Source organism: Perognathus longimembris, chromosome 15, assembly GCF_023159225.1.
Source record: "Perognathus longimembris pacificus isolate PPM17 chromosome 15, ASM2315922v1, whole genome shotgun sequence".
Lineage (NCBI taxonomy): Eukaryota > Metazoa > Chordata > Mammalia > Rodentia > Heteromyidae > Perognathus > Perognathus longimembris.
This window is the reverse complement of record NC_063175.1, coordinates 44,081,210-44,095,563: the sequence shown is the minus strand read 5'-3', so window position 1 is coordinate 44,095,563 and position 14,354 is coordinate 44,081,210. Positions and strand designations below refer to the sequence as shown.

General features: G+C 41.7%; 1 protein-coding gene across 1 annotated transcript; it reads right to left on the bottom strand.

The window, feature by feature from the left end:
- Positions 1 to 5,120: 5,120 nt before the first annotated feature.
- Positions 5,121 to 8,106, bottom strand: LOC125363938 (golgin subfamily A member 2-like). The gene is made up of 4 exons (XM_048363274.1): positions 7,870 to 8,106; positions 6,789 to 7,781; positions 5,769 to 6,695; positions 5,121 to 5,666 (listed from the first exon to the last, which is right to left on the bottom strand). Exons 1-4 carry the CDS (start codon positions 8,104 to 8,106, stop codon positions 5,121 to 5,123), a joined length of 2,703 nt encoding a protein of 900 aa, XP_048219231.1.
- Between the last annotated feature and the right edge of the window lie 6,248 nt (positions 8,107 to 14,354).

Genomic DNA, 14,354 nt, shown 5'->3' with positions numbered 1-14,354 from the left:
AAGCAATTGAGAGGTGGATTTGGAGTGGAGAGGCCACAAAGTGACAACTATCACTTCCATGGTTTATTTGGTGAAGTCAGGTAAGAATGTAGTAGAATCACAAAGAAAAGAAAATCATGAAGGAGGATGTTGTAGGCTCAGAGTGTTTCAGAGACCAGTCTGACCTTGAGAATGAAGTAGGCTATAAAATAATTATATATACTTTACATCTATGGACTGAAGATATAAACAATTGAAGGGAAAACCAGCCATCTGCATTAGGTGACATCACAGCAGAAAAATGAGTGCTAATTGAATTATGATATGGCCTTTGTCCTCCAATCAAGGCCATTAGCTTGAGAGAGAAATTTAGAATTTTAAAGTCTTTAAAGTCTCACCAGCAAAAAAAGTAAAACAGGAAATTGATCATAACTATGCCTAGCAAAATGGTATGATAGTCTCTTTTCTATTATTTCAAACCTTGTCCCTCCACTAATTCAAATCTCCATAATTTTTCCTGGGTTCATGTTTTTCTGCCATCTCCACGAAAACTTGGATCTTTAGCTTTCTACTTTTCTTGTCTTTATAAAGTTACCCCCGGCTACTCAGAGTTATGTTCTTGACATTTCCCGCTAGTAGTTTCATATGTGGTGAATTTGACGGTATAATCCTTGAGATTCCTCACTTGCAACTTTGTAATCTGACAGTTTTTGACAGTTCTCGTGATTTCATGGGAGTTTTTTTTCACTTTATGATGGTGTGAGTCATGTGTGTTCACTGGAAATTGTTCCCCAAATCACGATCTTTGTCAAGGGTGGTGATAGCGAGGAAGTCCTCTGTCAGGTTGCCAGTTGGCAGCAGTGAGCTGCAGCTCCCAGGTAGCCAAGTGATCATGCTGGGGGGAAATCAGACACTCCACGGACGAGCGTGTGATTGTGGTTTTGGATATAGGTATTGCAATGAATTTTAGGAGATGCTCAACACTTCATTATAAAATTAACTTCTTGTTAGATGTTTGATACATGTTATATCCCGAGTACACCTTCGCCTCCACTAAACTACAATGTGAACTGGTCAAATATATTACATACAGTTCAGCATATCTTCAATTTACACTACAACCCATCACTAGTGAATGGGCACTCGTCCATTTCTTTTAAAAGTTTGGTTGACTGATGTGAAAGATAAAATCCTGTGCCTTTTTTTTTTTTTTTTGCCAGTCCTGATGCTTGAACTCAGGACCTGAGCACAGTTCCTGGCTTCCTTTTGCTCAAGGCGAGCACTCTGCCACGTGAGCCACAGCGCCACTTCTGGCCGTGTTCTATATGTGTGGTGCAGTGGAATTGAACCCAGGGCTTCATGTATAGGAGGCAAGCACTCTTGCCACTACTCCATACTTCCAGCCCGAAAGATAAAATCCTTAATATGGGATTGAACATATCCCATTGGTCTTAGTGTATATGAAGGCACCTATTTCTAATTGACTAAACATATGAAAGCTGATATATATTGATAGTCATAAAAATTCATATAGGATTTACACAGATATTGAAATTTTATTCATCATCTCAAAATATAAGGCCAGGGTATGACAATGAAGGATATACATTCATTTTAAATTAGACTGAATTGAGTGGCTCCTTTTGATCTACTCTGGCATTGTCTCTGGAATGTTTATTTTTTAACCTGAAATCAGTTCATGTTCATTTTATCTCCTTTTATTGAAATCCAGGTCAAAGTTAATGTTCAACAGACTCTAGGTGATGTTTGATCCAAGCTCATTTTGATGATCTCTGCTAGGAAAACAACTTTTAATAGCTAGGGAAAGGAACCAATAGGTGATTTGCTCCTAATCACACTGGAGGAAATACCTTCTAATAAAGATCATGTTGGAAGACAAAAATTAAACATTTGAAATAATGATGTCGAAGTTGTTTTACAATTTAGTTCCCAACTCTAGGAATACCACTTAAAATCTGGCAAATGTACATAAACCTTAGCAAAGGTCTTTTGAACAGCAAAGGGGAGTAATGGAAGTAAATGATCTCTCTTTAGTCAATTAGTCTCTTGAAGTCCATTGTGGCAGAGGCAGATGGTGACTCTGGGGTGAAGTTGGTATTGTTCTGGAGATTCTTGTAATTTGTGCCTTAAATGTGTTGTCAATAAGAATGGTGAGTTTGAAGAATTAGGGTAGCTGCTGTGTTTTACCCACTATTCCCAGTGGTTGCTGTATGTAGACAATTTCATTGATATCTTGAGAAAACAAGAAGGAAAGATATTTTAAATTCAGTTTCCACTCACTTCGTTAGGCTAGGCATGATGTTCCTTTTTTAGATAAATGCTTTGGATGGCCTAATCTGAATCATATATAGTGGAGGACTTGAAAGTGAAGAATAAGGAGAGGTTATAAGTCTGAGATGATTACTCTCATGTCATCTAGAAATTAATATGCAGATCAGGAATATATATGAATTCAGATTACATTTTCCTTTTTTTCTTTTATTGAAAAATATAATCAGGCACACTGCAGAATAATGTGTTTTCACTTAATAGTATTTGATAGGCATAATTTCAGTTATATAAATAAGTAATAGGACCAAAATTTTCTTTTCTAGTTTTTACATAAGATATTTACTAACCATAAAATATGTGGTGTTATGATGATGATCATCAAATCCTTTTCACATTTCACTATTTGGCTGTAAATGTGCTTATATATTTTTACCTAGTTGTGATAAGACTTGTGAAACATATTTCTCTCAATTACTGAGATCCAATTATGGTATTGTTTTGTTCGCCTTTCCTTTTCTATGAGTTACTTGTTAAAATGTTTGCTAATTTTCATTGAGCAGGACTCTTTTGCTCAATTGCAGGAGGCAGTTTGAGAAGTTCGCATTCAGGTGGTTTCACTGTTGAGTGTGTAACACTGATGTTCTTACCCAAACCCAGGTATGGCAAGGCAATTGCCCTCTCAGGAGTCTCACTGTGACCAGAGCTGCGACAAAAAGTGGTGAAACTGCAGATTGACACCAAAGCTCATTTTTCAGGAGCAAGGACAATGGACCCTAAAAACTATCAAAAGGGGGACAATAGAACCTGTATAAATGAGTATAATAGCCATTTTTTATCAAATCTCACAGACTGTACCTTATTACATGTGCTATAATTTGACACCACCAGCAGCAGAGTAGGTTTGTTTATACAGCAAAACTACAGACGTTGAACAATGGATTCCACTAGGATGCTATGATTGCTTAAAAAATCAAAAGATGAGAGGGAATTTGGGGGTCTATTACTATTTTATGGAATTGCCATAATTGAAAATATGCTGATTAAATCCTCTGTCTATATTTGTAAGTCAATTGTCCATTAAATTTTCACATAGATATTACCACGTACTGGTTAGGTTCTTCAAATTGTGTGTCGTTTTCAAGCATGTTAATGTATTCTAATCGAAGAAAAGTGTCTGCATTTGCTCACGGCCTAAAATTTATCTAGGCTTTTTGGCTTTTAGTTCACTGGCCCTCTAAAGATCCTCCTCACCCCAGGTGCATACGAATATATCATTAGACTCTATACTATATTTTCAGGTGGAAATTTTATTAACAAGGTCTATCATTCAGTTCTCATTAAAATCTCAAGATTGTGCCATCATTCTAGGTAGGAGAAAGTGATGCAAGTGTACACCATGCTGCAGTGACTTTGTCATCACGTGCTGGGTGCTAGCCACTGGTTTTTCCATGACACACCCTGGGAACTGTCCTCTCTCACACCAGTTGCTGGCTGGGTGCCTCTGCTCTTATAACAAGGAGCTGGCTAGGTGGACAAACATTCACCAGTTCCAGTCCACTAAGATGCTGGAAAACCTTTTCTCGGACATTGAGCCTGATGCTGAATCATGACTCCATGACACGGGTCACATCCCACTTGCGCTAGCTTGGTTGATATCTCAGTGTCAAATGAAATCATGACTGCGAGGTCCATCCCTGGAAGGCTCCATGTAGATGCCCCCACCTCATTAAGTCTCCACCCAGTTACCTGGGTAAGCAGCAGACCTGGAGGCAGTTACCTCCCCTTTCCCTGAGGTGACATCATAATCCACCTGGCCACACCCCCTGTCCCTGCCCTAGATAAGGATGATGAAAAAATGGGATAAGGAAATGAGATTGCAATACTACCTAAGTATCTATCCAACAGATACACATATTTCTTTTTTTTCTGATAAACTCAAATGATTTCTTGTCTTTAAAAATATACATATGCAGATAAATTGACTATGTATTACAAATTTCAGCTTTCTGCTTTACTCCTTCACGTCCTCTTATTCTTACTAATGATTGTGATTTTACTGCAAGAGTAATAGTCTCTTGCTGAAACAGTAGAATAGAACTTGCAGTCTTCTACCCTTCTTCCTCCCAATGAAAACACCTTAAACATTCCAATTTTCAATTTTATTGATTGAAACAGAAATTGCGCAATCATATTCTTCTTTTAAATTAAACTATCTTATGAGGATTTGTAATATCCATAGATGATTCCTAAGTTGATGATGTCCAAATCATTTGAATCTGGAGGAACAATAGAGTATCACAGATAAAACCTTCATCCTACCTCTTGTCCCAAACATCATACTTTCCCTTCAGAAAAAATATGCTGTCCTGTGCAGACATGAAAAACAAACATGTTTACTGTGTATGTGTAAATAGCCGGGCCATTTCCCGCCAATAGTCACATCCAGTGCAACTCTGCACTGGAGACTAAGAGTGTGGTTCGTAAGTACGATCTGTAAAATAACTGGGATGAATTCCCGTGTATACCTGTGTAAATAGGTTTGTTAACTAAAATGTACTTTAAGATAAAAATCTGTCAATAAATGATTGATAAATTGACAAAAAGAAATATAATTTCACTCAGCATTTGTTGTGTTCTACGCGCAGAGACATATGACTTAGGTTGTCTCGTCCGACTCTGAGCCATTCTTCTGCCTGTATCCGCAGGCCTTTGACTCCTCGATTTCAGCTGCGTTAATTGAGCTTGTGACCACACTGGCAGAGCCAGTGTCAGGGGACAGGGAGAGGGAAAATAGTCCGGAAGAATGTGTGTAACACATTTGTAATTGTTTGTGTCCTTCCTGAGAGTAATTATTGGATATTCATCATGTTCTTCAGTTTGCACCAGAAGGTGATGGGGCGTTCATTGCCCATGCCCCCAAGCTGTGTGGTGGACGGCTCTAGGGGGCACGGCACCTCAGCCTCTACTGTGGATGGTTCCACGTCATAATCCTTGCTACCATCATCCTCCTTGCTACATTCAGTCTTCATGGGGCCTGCCAAGTCTGAAGTGGTGTCAGCAGCAGGGGGCTCGGTGTCTCCCTGCATCTTGTCCTGGCATGTCACGACTTTACCTGCAAGCTGCAACAGCAACTCCTGCAGCTCCTGCTTCTTCTTTTGTTTCTCCTGGGACAGTAGATCGACTTGCTCCCATTTCTCTTGATGCAGGGTCTCCAGGGTTTCTATCTGCTCTCTGCAGGCAATGAGGGAGTTTTCGATGGCGGCGATGTGCTCTGACAGCCGGCTGCATCGCTGTTGCAGGCCATCTGCTGCACTCTGGAAGTCCACCTTGTCAGGCAGGTCGGGGCTGAAGCAGATTTGCAGCTCCCTCTTGGGCACCTGTGTGTCCTGCTTCCTCTTCCCAAACAGGCCGTGGGTCCTCGTCCTGGGGAAGAGGCCCTCCTGCTCCAGCTTGGTCTGGCACTGGGCTCCCAGGTTGGCCAGGCACCTGCAGCGGGCCTGCTGCTCCAGCAGCTGCTGGCGGAGTTTTACCTCTTTGGCTTCAGCAGCTGAGAGTGCATTTTGATAAAAATCCCTCATTACTTGAGGGCTCTCTACATCGTCAGGGACGGTCACGTCGAGTGGGGTTGCCTCCTCCCCCCTTTCTTCCGCATTACTCACTCCTTGGCCTTCTGGAGGGGAACCCAGGACGCTCAGCTTGGCCTGCAGTTGCTCGTTCTGCTGCCATGCTGCTTCCAGGCATTGGAGAGTGTCCTGCAACTGTTCCCTTTCTGTCTGGGCCAGCAACGTGCTCTGTATTTGCTCCTGCTTCAGCTGCTCCAGCAGCTGGGTCTGCCTCTGCAGGTGCTCCTGCAGGGCCTCCTTTTCTGAGCTCAGCTGCCGATTGGAGGCTGTGTGCTGATCGCAGGTGGCTCTGAGTTCCTGCAGCTGTGTCCGGTATTGGCCCTGCAGCTCCTGCAGCTCCTGAGCTTCCTGGCTCGCTCTCTTCGCCACCTCTTTCCATTTCTGGAAATCCTTCTCCTGCTGCTCCAGCTTCTCCTGCAGCTGTTTCTTCAGGATTTGCTCTGCGCTCAGGGCGCTGGCGAGCTCCTCCTTCTCAGCGCTCAGCCGGTAGGCAGCGTCGTGCAGCTGGGCCAGCTGGTCTTGCATCTCTCTGTCTTGCACATGTGTGCATGTCGCGGTCTCCGTGTCCCGATCCTTGGCAGGCCTAGGAATGGCTTCCTCGGCTGCCTGTTCCAGTCTCCACAGCCGCTCCTGTTGCTCCAGGTTCTGGAGACGGAGGCTGTGGTTTTCCTGCAGTTGAGATTGCAGCTGTTGCTTCAGGTCCTTTAACTCGTCCTGCATCTGCAAGGCCTGGGTCTGCAGCTGCTGCGCAGCCTGAGCTGGTCCTGCAGGGGGCTGCAGCTCTGCCAGGTGTTCTCTAACCTCCTCCAGGTTGACCTCCAGCTCCAACACCTGCCTCTCCCCTTGCTCTCTCTCCTCTGTCTGTTGCTTCATCCCTTGGGATGGCTGCTGGACCATGTCCTCCCACAGGGCACTCTCCCTCCTCAGGGACATGGCAACGTTGTCCCTTTCTGACCTCATGGTCTTCACCACCCTTCTCAGGTTGTCCACTTGCCGTTTCAGCACTGCCCGCTCCTCTGATGCCTTTTGCAGCTTCTGAATTCTGCTCTGCATGTTGAGCTTTTGGGTCCAGAGGACTTCCAGTTTCCTTTGTAATTCGCTGTTGATTTCCTCCAAATCAGAAATTCTGCTCTTCTCCTGGTCTTCCAGGAGCTGGAGCTTCTTTTTTTGAGTGTCAACCCGTTGGGTGGTGACTGGGGACAATGCTATCTCTTGCTGTCCAACATGCTGCTGTGCAGCCCGCTGGTGGCGTGGTGGGTGGTGACTAAATGAGCCTTCCTGCTCCCTTAGTTTCTCCTTAACCACCAGCTGGATGCGAGCCAGGGCACAGCGTAAATTGGGTTCTTCAGAAACCAACATCTGTATGGCTAGCTTGTGAGCTTCCAATTCTGTTTGCAGTGCCTCGTTCTCTTGGGCTCTCCTGCAATTCTCTCTTCGGTGTTCATGCTGCAGGTGTTTCTTTTCTTTCTTCAGTTGGTGGAGCTCACTGGAGAGCTGTTGGTTTCGTAACTTTCTGGAGTGCAGGGTAAGCAGCAGGTGTTGGTAGTGCCTCTGCAGCTCCTCGGTGTTCTTGGGAGCTGTGAGACTCTCCACCCTGGAGGAAGGTCTCCAGCTGCACAAAGGCAGGACAGGCTCAGGGGAGGCGTGCTTTTTGGCAGTAGGCTCAGTTGATTGACCATACCCAGTGGTGTTTCTCTTGGGATGATCGCCCTTGATCGGTTTCTTCTTTGTGTTCAATTGTGCAGGTGCACTTGCAGGACAATTCTGCTGGTTTTCTTGCCGTCGTTGATTTGCTGCAGCTGTTTCATTTTCTCTCGATTGTTCAGACCTTCGAGCCCTGGGGCAGCAGGCAAGACAGAATCGCCACATTCCCAGGCGGTCTGAAATCTATAATCTACAATCTACAATCTACAATCTACAATCTACAATCTACAATACAATCAATGTCGTTTTCTCACTATACCCCTTAACTCACTGATTTTCGCTGACACCACTCGGCCACCTCCACCTCCCTCAACGGCTGGGAGTGGTGTAAGCCAACAGAGGGAATACCAGGGCTATTAGGCAGCAGAGGATATGGGTGTGGCCCCAAGTCTGGCATCCCATTGGTCAGAGAAAAGTGTGAAATAACAGAGGGTGTGGCCAGAAACTTGTGATCCAGGCACAATGGGTGGAGTCCTGATGAGAGCTGCTCCTGCAGCCCTATCCACATCTAACTCTGTCCAGGGTAGTTATGGGCAAGAGTGGGACTTGCTACAGCTGGGTAGGTGCTCAGTTTTACCTGTACCTTTCCTAGCTTCCCTCACACAACAACTGTGGCCACCCAGGCTTTCAATTGTCTTCCAGGAAGTGGCATCAAGAAACACAACCTGTCCAAAGTATAGCTGTTCTCATTCCATGCAGAAGTAGCTCTGTTCTAACCACATTTGGTGACACTTGTATTGTGATCAGGGAGTCACTGAGTTTGCTGAATTCTTGATATAACCTGCTCTTGCAGGTCCCTCAGGGACTGGACAGCTCAGAGCCATCACAGGTCCAGGGCTCCTCTGCATGAGTGTTTCCCATGTTGCTTACCCAGGCCTTGCCTAGTGCAGCACACCTGGTCTAGTGATCTCAGAGGAATCAGAAAGACAAATGGGAGAAATGAGAATGTCCTGCTTCTGTCAAGGAGTATGTGACATCTACACCAACACCAAGAGTAATATGCACTTAACTGAAAACAAATCTAACCAAGTCAACTACCCAGCCACTTCGTAATGATGTTGTGTCCACAATCCATTGTAATGCCTTGAGAGCACAAAATCCATGGGGGCATGGGTAAAGGGGGCAAAGGAGTTTTATTTAAGAACCCCCAAACCAGAACCAGCACAGCCTCCACCTCCAAACCCAGGCCTGTGGCTGATTACCTTTTCCTGGGCTAACTACCCAGAACTCAGAACTGAGAACCAAGAGCAGCCTCTGCCTCCAAACTCCAACTGGCTCAACCTCCAAACTTCCATAACTTCGAAGGCGCTAGTTCCCCCGATTTCTCTTTCCTGCATGCCTGGCCTCTTCTCATGCCTCTCCCCTCTCTGCAGGCCTACTGGAGGCCTCAAGGCTTCTCTGCAGGCTTCCTTGAGGCCTTAAGGCCTCTACACAGACCCAGGGCTTCTCCCCATAAGAACCTTGGCAGGCTCTAGTACCGCTCTGCCCAGCTCCTCTGCTCCATTCCTCTGGCAGACACCTCTTGCTGCTTCCTTCCATCCTTCTTTTTTTTATTTTATTTATTTATTTGAAATTTTTATTATGAAACTGATGTACAGAGAGGTTACAATTTCATACGTTAGGCATTGGATACATCACTTGTACTGTTTGTTACCTGGTCCCTTGTACCCTCCCACCCTCCTCCTCCTTTCCTTTTCCCCCCATGAGGTGTTTAGTTCACTTACACCAAACAGTTTTGCAAGTATTGATTTTGTATTTATTTGTCTTTTTTTACTCTGTGTCTCTCAATTTTGGTATTCCCTTTCAATTTCCTAGTTCTAATACCAGTATACATGGTTTACAATATACTCAGATAAGATTACAGAGATAGGCAAGTCACAGCAGAGGATCACAAGAGCCCAAGAGCTATACCCTTATAATCTCATAAGATGATGCTAAGTGAACTGAACTCCATGTTATGGAAACAATTGGTATATCACAGTTGTAACTACTTTCAAGGTCCCATGTGTATCTGTAGCTACTATTATTGATGATGTTCTTGTATCACCTTCCCGTGGTTGTACCTTCCATCCTTCAGCTCACACAAACCACCTCTGTTCCTCTCTACATTCACACTGCCCGCTCCCATGGCCTCCCCCCCACATACCCACTCACATCCACCCACACACAGTGGCTGCCTCCCCTTGAATGCACATCCAATAAATAGACCTCCACATCTTGCTCCAATGGCTCTGTTGCCCCCACCTCAAGTTGGTTATCACGTTCCCCGCTGGTTTTCATGTCCAATCAAATCATTAATTTGATTCTCTTTTTGGGCCAGAGGGGAGCCCCCCAATCCCAATCAAGCAGGAAAGGTACAGCAAGTCCAGCAGATAGTATCAGGCTGCCTGTACAAAGGTCTGGGCAGAAAAGCTACAATAACACATTAAGAACAAGGATTAGGCATTTCTGTTAATATAGGTTCCCCAAGTTTAGGAAGCAAAGAGAGTAGTCTTCCACAAATTATTCCAAAAGGGAGGGAGGGAGTCCTTTAACACAAGGGGTGCATCTTGCTTGAAGCAGTGCAAAGCGGAGGAGGCTTACCCAGTCCTTGCAGTCTCCGTAATTAAAGGTTCCTTTAAGATCCTTTCCAGCTCTTCTGAATAAGATATAAGTTCCAGTTAACTCTTAGGGCCTTATATAATAATTGAGTATCTTGAGTCCTGACGGCCTGGCCATTGTCATCCCCAGTGCTATGGGTAAGCTAAATCGAGGAATTATTTCATGTAGTAATTATTACACTTTTGCCTGAATGGTTTCAGTATTCATCGGGAATGCCTCAGCCCAGCTTGAGAAATTGTCGACTAGTACTAACAGATATTGATACCCATACTTTCCAGGCTCTACCTCCCTGAAGTTCACGTCTGAGATCTCCTCAGGTGAGGTTCCTCATATACATTCCTTCTCCACATTCCTTCTCTTTGCAGCATTTTAACCCACTGGTTTTCAAGACAGTTTTAGGCAGTGGCCCAGAGCAATTTAGATATAGACAAAGAAGGCTTGATCCTCAATTTAAGAAAATATAGTACATGTTTTCCCTCTCAGAGATATTGTGAATGGTGGTGTTTCTTACAGGATTGTTCAATAATTAAATATCCTTGGTTAAACATGTCATTCTTAATGGGATTAAAGATGATATGCTTATTTTTTAGTGTATTGGAAGAAAGAGAATATCCTTAGTTTTTCATGAAATCTGAATGGTACATGGCAATCGGTAAAAGATATCATAAAATGAAAAACCAAAAACATCATTTTTTCAGTGATCCTCAATTTAAGAAAATATAGTATATGTTTTCCCTCTCAGAAATATTGTGAATGGTGGTGTTTCTTACAGGATTGACAAGCTAGATTTTTCTAATAATAATAGTTGCCAATTATTATTGCTACTTTATGCTTGACTCTAGGAACACTGTGTCCCAACTGCGGTTCTAGCCACTCCTTCCTAGCTTCCTTAGCCAGCTCATTACTTTCTTCTTCTAATTGAATTTCAGGGTTCTGTAAGGTCCTGTTTTTTTTTTCAGCCTTTTAGATTCATCCTTTGAGTTCTGGATCCTAGTATGCATTTGCTACTCCTTTATCATAAGATAAACACTACCTCTAAGATTAATTCTGCCCTCAGTCCATATAGTCTGTCTATTCTTAACAGTATAAAAGCAAATAAATTAACTATGTAATATTTATGACAGAAATATTTCATAAAATATAAATATTTAAATAAAGTATAAATACATAAATATAACAAAATAACAAATATGTAATATATTTGGTAGACTATAAAATAGATTTTGAACAATCAGCAGTAAAAATAAAATACACTTAAATAATGAGCAATAGATTTAAATGTACCTTCCTCTGAAGAAAATATACAAGCAACCAATAAGCATTTGAAGACGTCCTTCTCATCAGTAGTCATCAGAAGTAAATGCGTCAAGACCATGATTAGAGTACTCTGCATTCCACAAGAATCCCATAGAATTACATCATATGTCAAATCCACTTCAGAATGAATTAATGGAATAATGGAATTGTTAGTTGGTGAGGATGTGGAGAACCAGAATCTTCTTTTACTAGTGGTAGGAATAAAATGAAATAGTCCCTTTGGAAAACATCTGGCAACTTCTCAAATGACTAAACAGTTACACAGCTCACCAGATTCTAGGTCTATCTGTGAGAGAAAAGAACATATACACTCATGCAACAACTTAGACAGGCATGGCAACGATATTCATAATAGATAAAAGCTTACAACAACCCACATGTCCATCAATGGATGAATCGATGTATAGAATATGATATATAAAATGGAATATTATCTGTCTCTATAAAGAAATGAAGTGTTAAAATGTGGATGACGTATGAAAACATTTTGGCAAGTGAAAGAAACCAGTTATAGGATATGTCCAGAAAAATAATGCTACAAAGACAGAAAGTAGATTGATTACTCCGAGCTAAGAGGGACTGGGGAACTTGTGGGTAAGTTGATGAGGCCTAAAGATTAAAGACATTTTCTTAGAGCTGAGGAAATGTTCTAACAATGATGTAGGTGTGAATAAATGTATTTGTGAATCTACTAAAGACATCTAAAATAGTTGTTCAGAAGATGAATTACAGCAAGTTGTTGCCCATGTTTTGATTTATTCTCAGGCACTGGGATTTTACCTGCCATTGCTTTTGTACCATCAAGGCAAATGATAACACAATGAGAACAAATAAACTTTATGATATTAATGTGAAATAATTTGAACTCATGGACTACCTTCAAAGGTTAAGGGACACCACTACCCTGCCTTCAGTATCAGCTGACTACACTGTTGAAGAGATACAGAGTGACACAGAACAGCCCTTACATTATATTGTACCACCCTTCTCCAGAGAGAGCTTAGGAAGCAAGGTTTCACTTGCATGTAATTCAAGGGTTTTGAATCTCTCAAGCAGCCAAATGTCATCTATATAAATTGTTTTCACCTATAGTGTACTGTCAAAGGACCCAAGAGGGGAAGACAAACACATCTCTGGTGTATTTCATTTTCAGCATGGAATTGCACCAGTAACAATAAACATTTGTTGTGAATGAATCCATCACCCCTTACAAATTACTCTTTGGTTGCATTTCTGGTTGCATTGTTACAGGCAATAAACACTGCCCGATAGCACACCTCTGATGCTTTTTAATCAAATAACAGAATCCTAAAAAGGTCATAACTGTAACTTATAAAAGCACTTTTCACTGCTGTCCCCAAAAGAAATGAAAGATGAAAATGTGAGTGAATCCCTAAGCAGAAGTATCATCCAAATAGGAGAATCAAAAGCACATTGTTTCAAAGTAGGATGGCATTGACAATGAATTGGAAAGAAACACATTTTTCTAATGCTTTGTACCCCTCTCCTCTATTTTCTCATTTCATCTAAGTTTGAGAAATTATGTTCTTAGGCTTGAGAAATCAGATCCTTACAACAACAAATGGAAGGACTGAATATGCCACCAATCAGTTTAATAAAAAGTTGGTTTATACCACATAGAATTTACATACTTTTGTTAGTCGCTTCCCTGTAGATTATTTATACCTCGCTGACCATTCATTGCATGGACTTTTAGAAGAAATTTTAGAAGAAAGGATGATGTTATATTTGTTTGAACTTGCAGTCAGTTGCAGTTGCCACATACATAGTTTTATTGATGTACTTGTTTCCTTTATTAGCCAGCTTATGTTTGGATTTGAATATAATCTGTCACTTGACATGCAATTGTTCTTTACTCTTATCCATCATTTGATCACTATCTAGGGGTGTAGAGAAGATTTAGAGGCAAACTAAGTGAAATGTTCAGTAATATAATATTTACAAAAAGGATTAATGGAAATATTGAAAAGCATCATTTGCCACTCTGTTTCCAATGTCTGCAAAGTGGAATATGCACCTGTGAATTTCCAATGGTCAATATCACTTCCCATAGTAGGAAGAAAGTAGGTAACGCCTAAAACTGTCAGATCCAAAGGTAGAACACATGCTTGTTATTCAGAAACTATCTAGGCTTGCTATGGAAATCATCATTTTCATTACTTTGCCATTTCTTACTTTCCAAAGCAATTGCTTTCAGTGTTATTGATGACTTTGACATTTGACTCCATTTCTGAATAACATCCAGGCACTGCTTATGTACTTCCTTCTGTTAATGATGATAATTTAGCTTTCTTAAGCCATCCCAAACTTACATATGAATATTTCTAGTCCCTGGCCCTTATTCTCCCAGGGTAAGATAACTATGCCATCAGTAAATATTTGGGGAAATTTACCCAGGTAAATTCTCACCCTGCATTTTGAACTGAGATTACATATTCTGTTCATGTACAATAACTTCTTCCTACACATGTTTCATCACTGCATGTTTACCTAATTTCTTTTACAGAATCAACACTAAATTCCTAGTCAATATGTTAACATGGTTTACAGATTGTATCAATTTTATTCTATTGGAAAGATTCTTTTCTAGAGCCTCCATCTTACCTACTTCTGTTTAGATGGTTAAGTTTCTAGATTTACTATCCAGTTCCATCCAGAGAATTCTTCTCACCAGCTTAGCAATTCCCATGGCTTACCTTTGGTGATAAATTCTATGCTTTCATTTTTTTGGTTACTTTGAGTATATTTTCCAATACCCTTTAAATATTCTTGTGGTATAAATACATATTAAAAGATCTTCCTGGACCTAAAATTCCC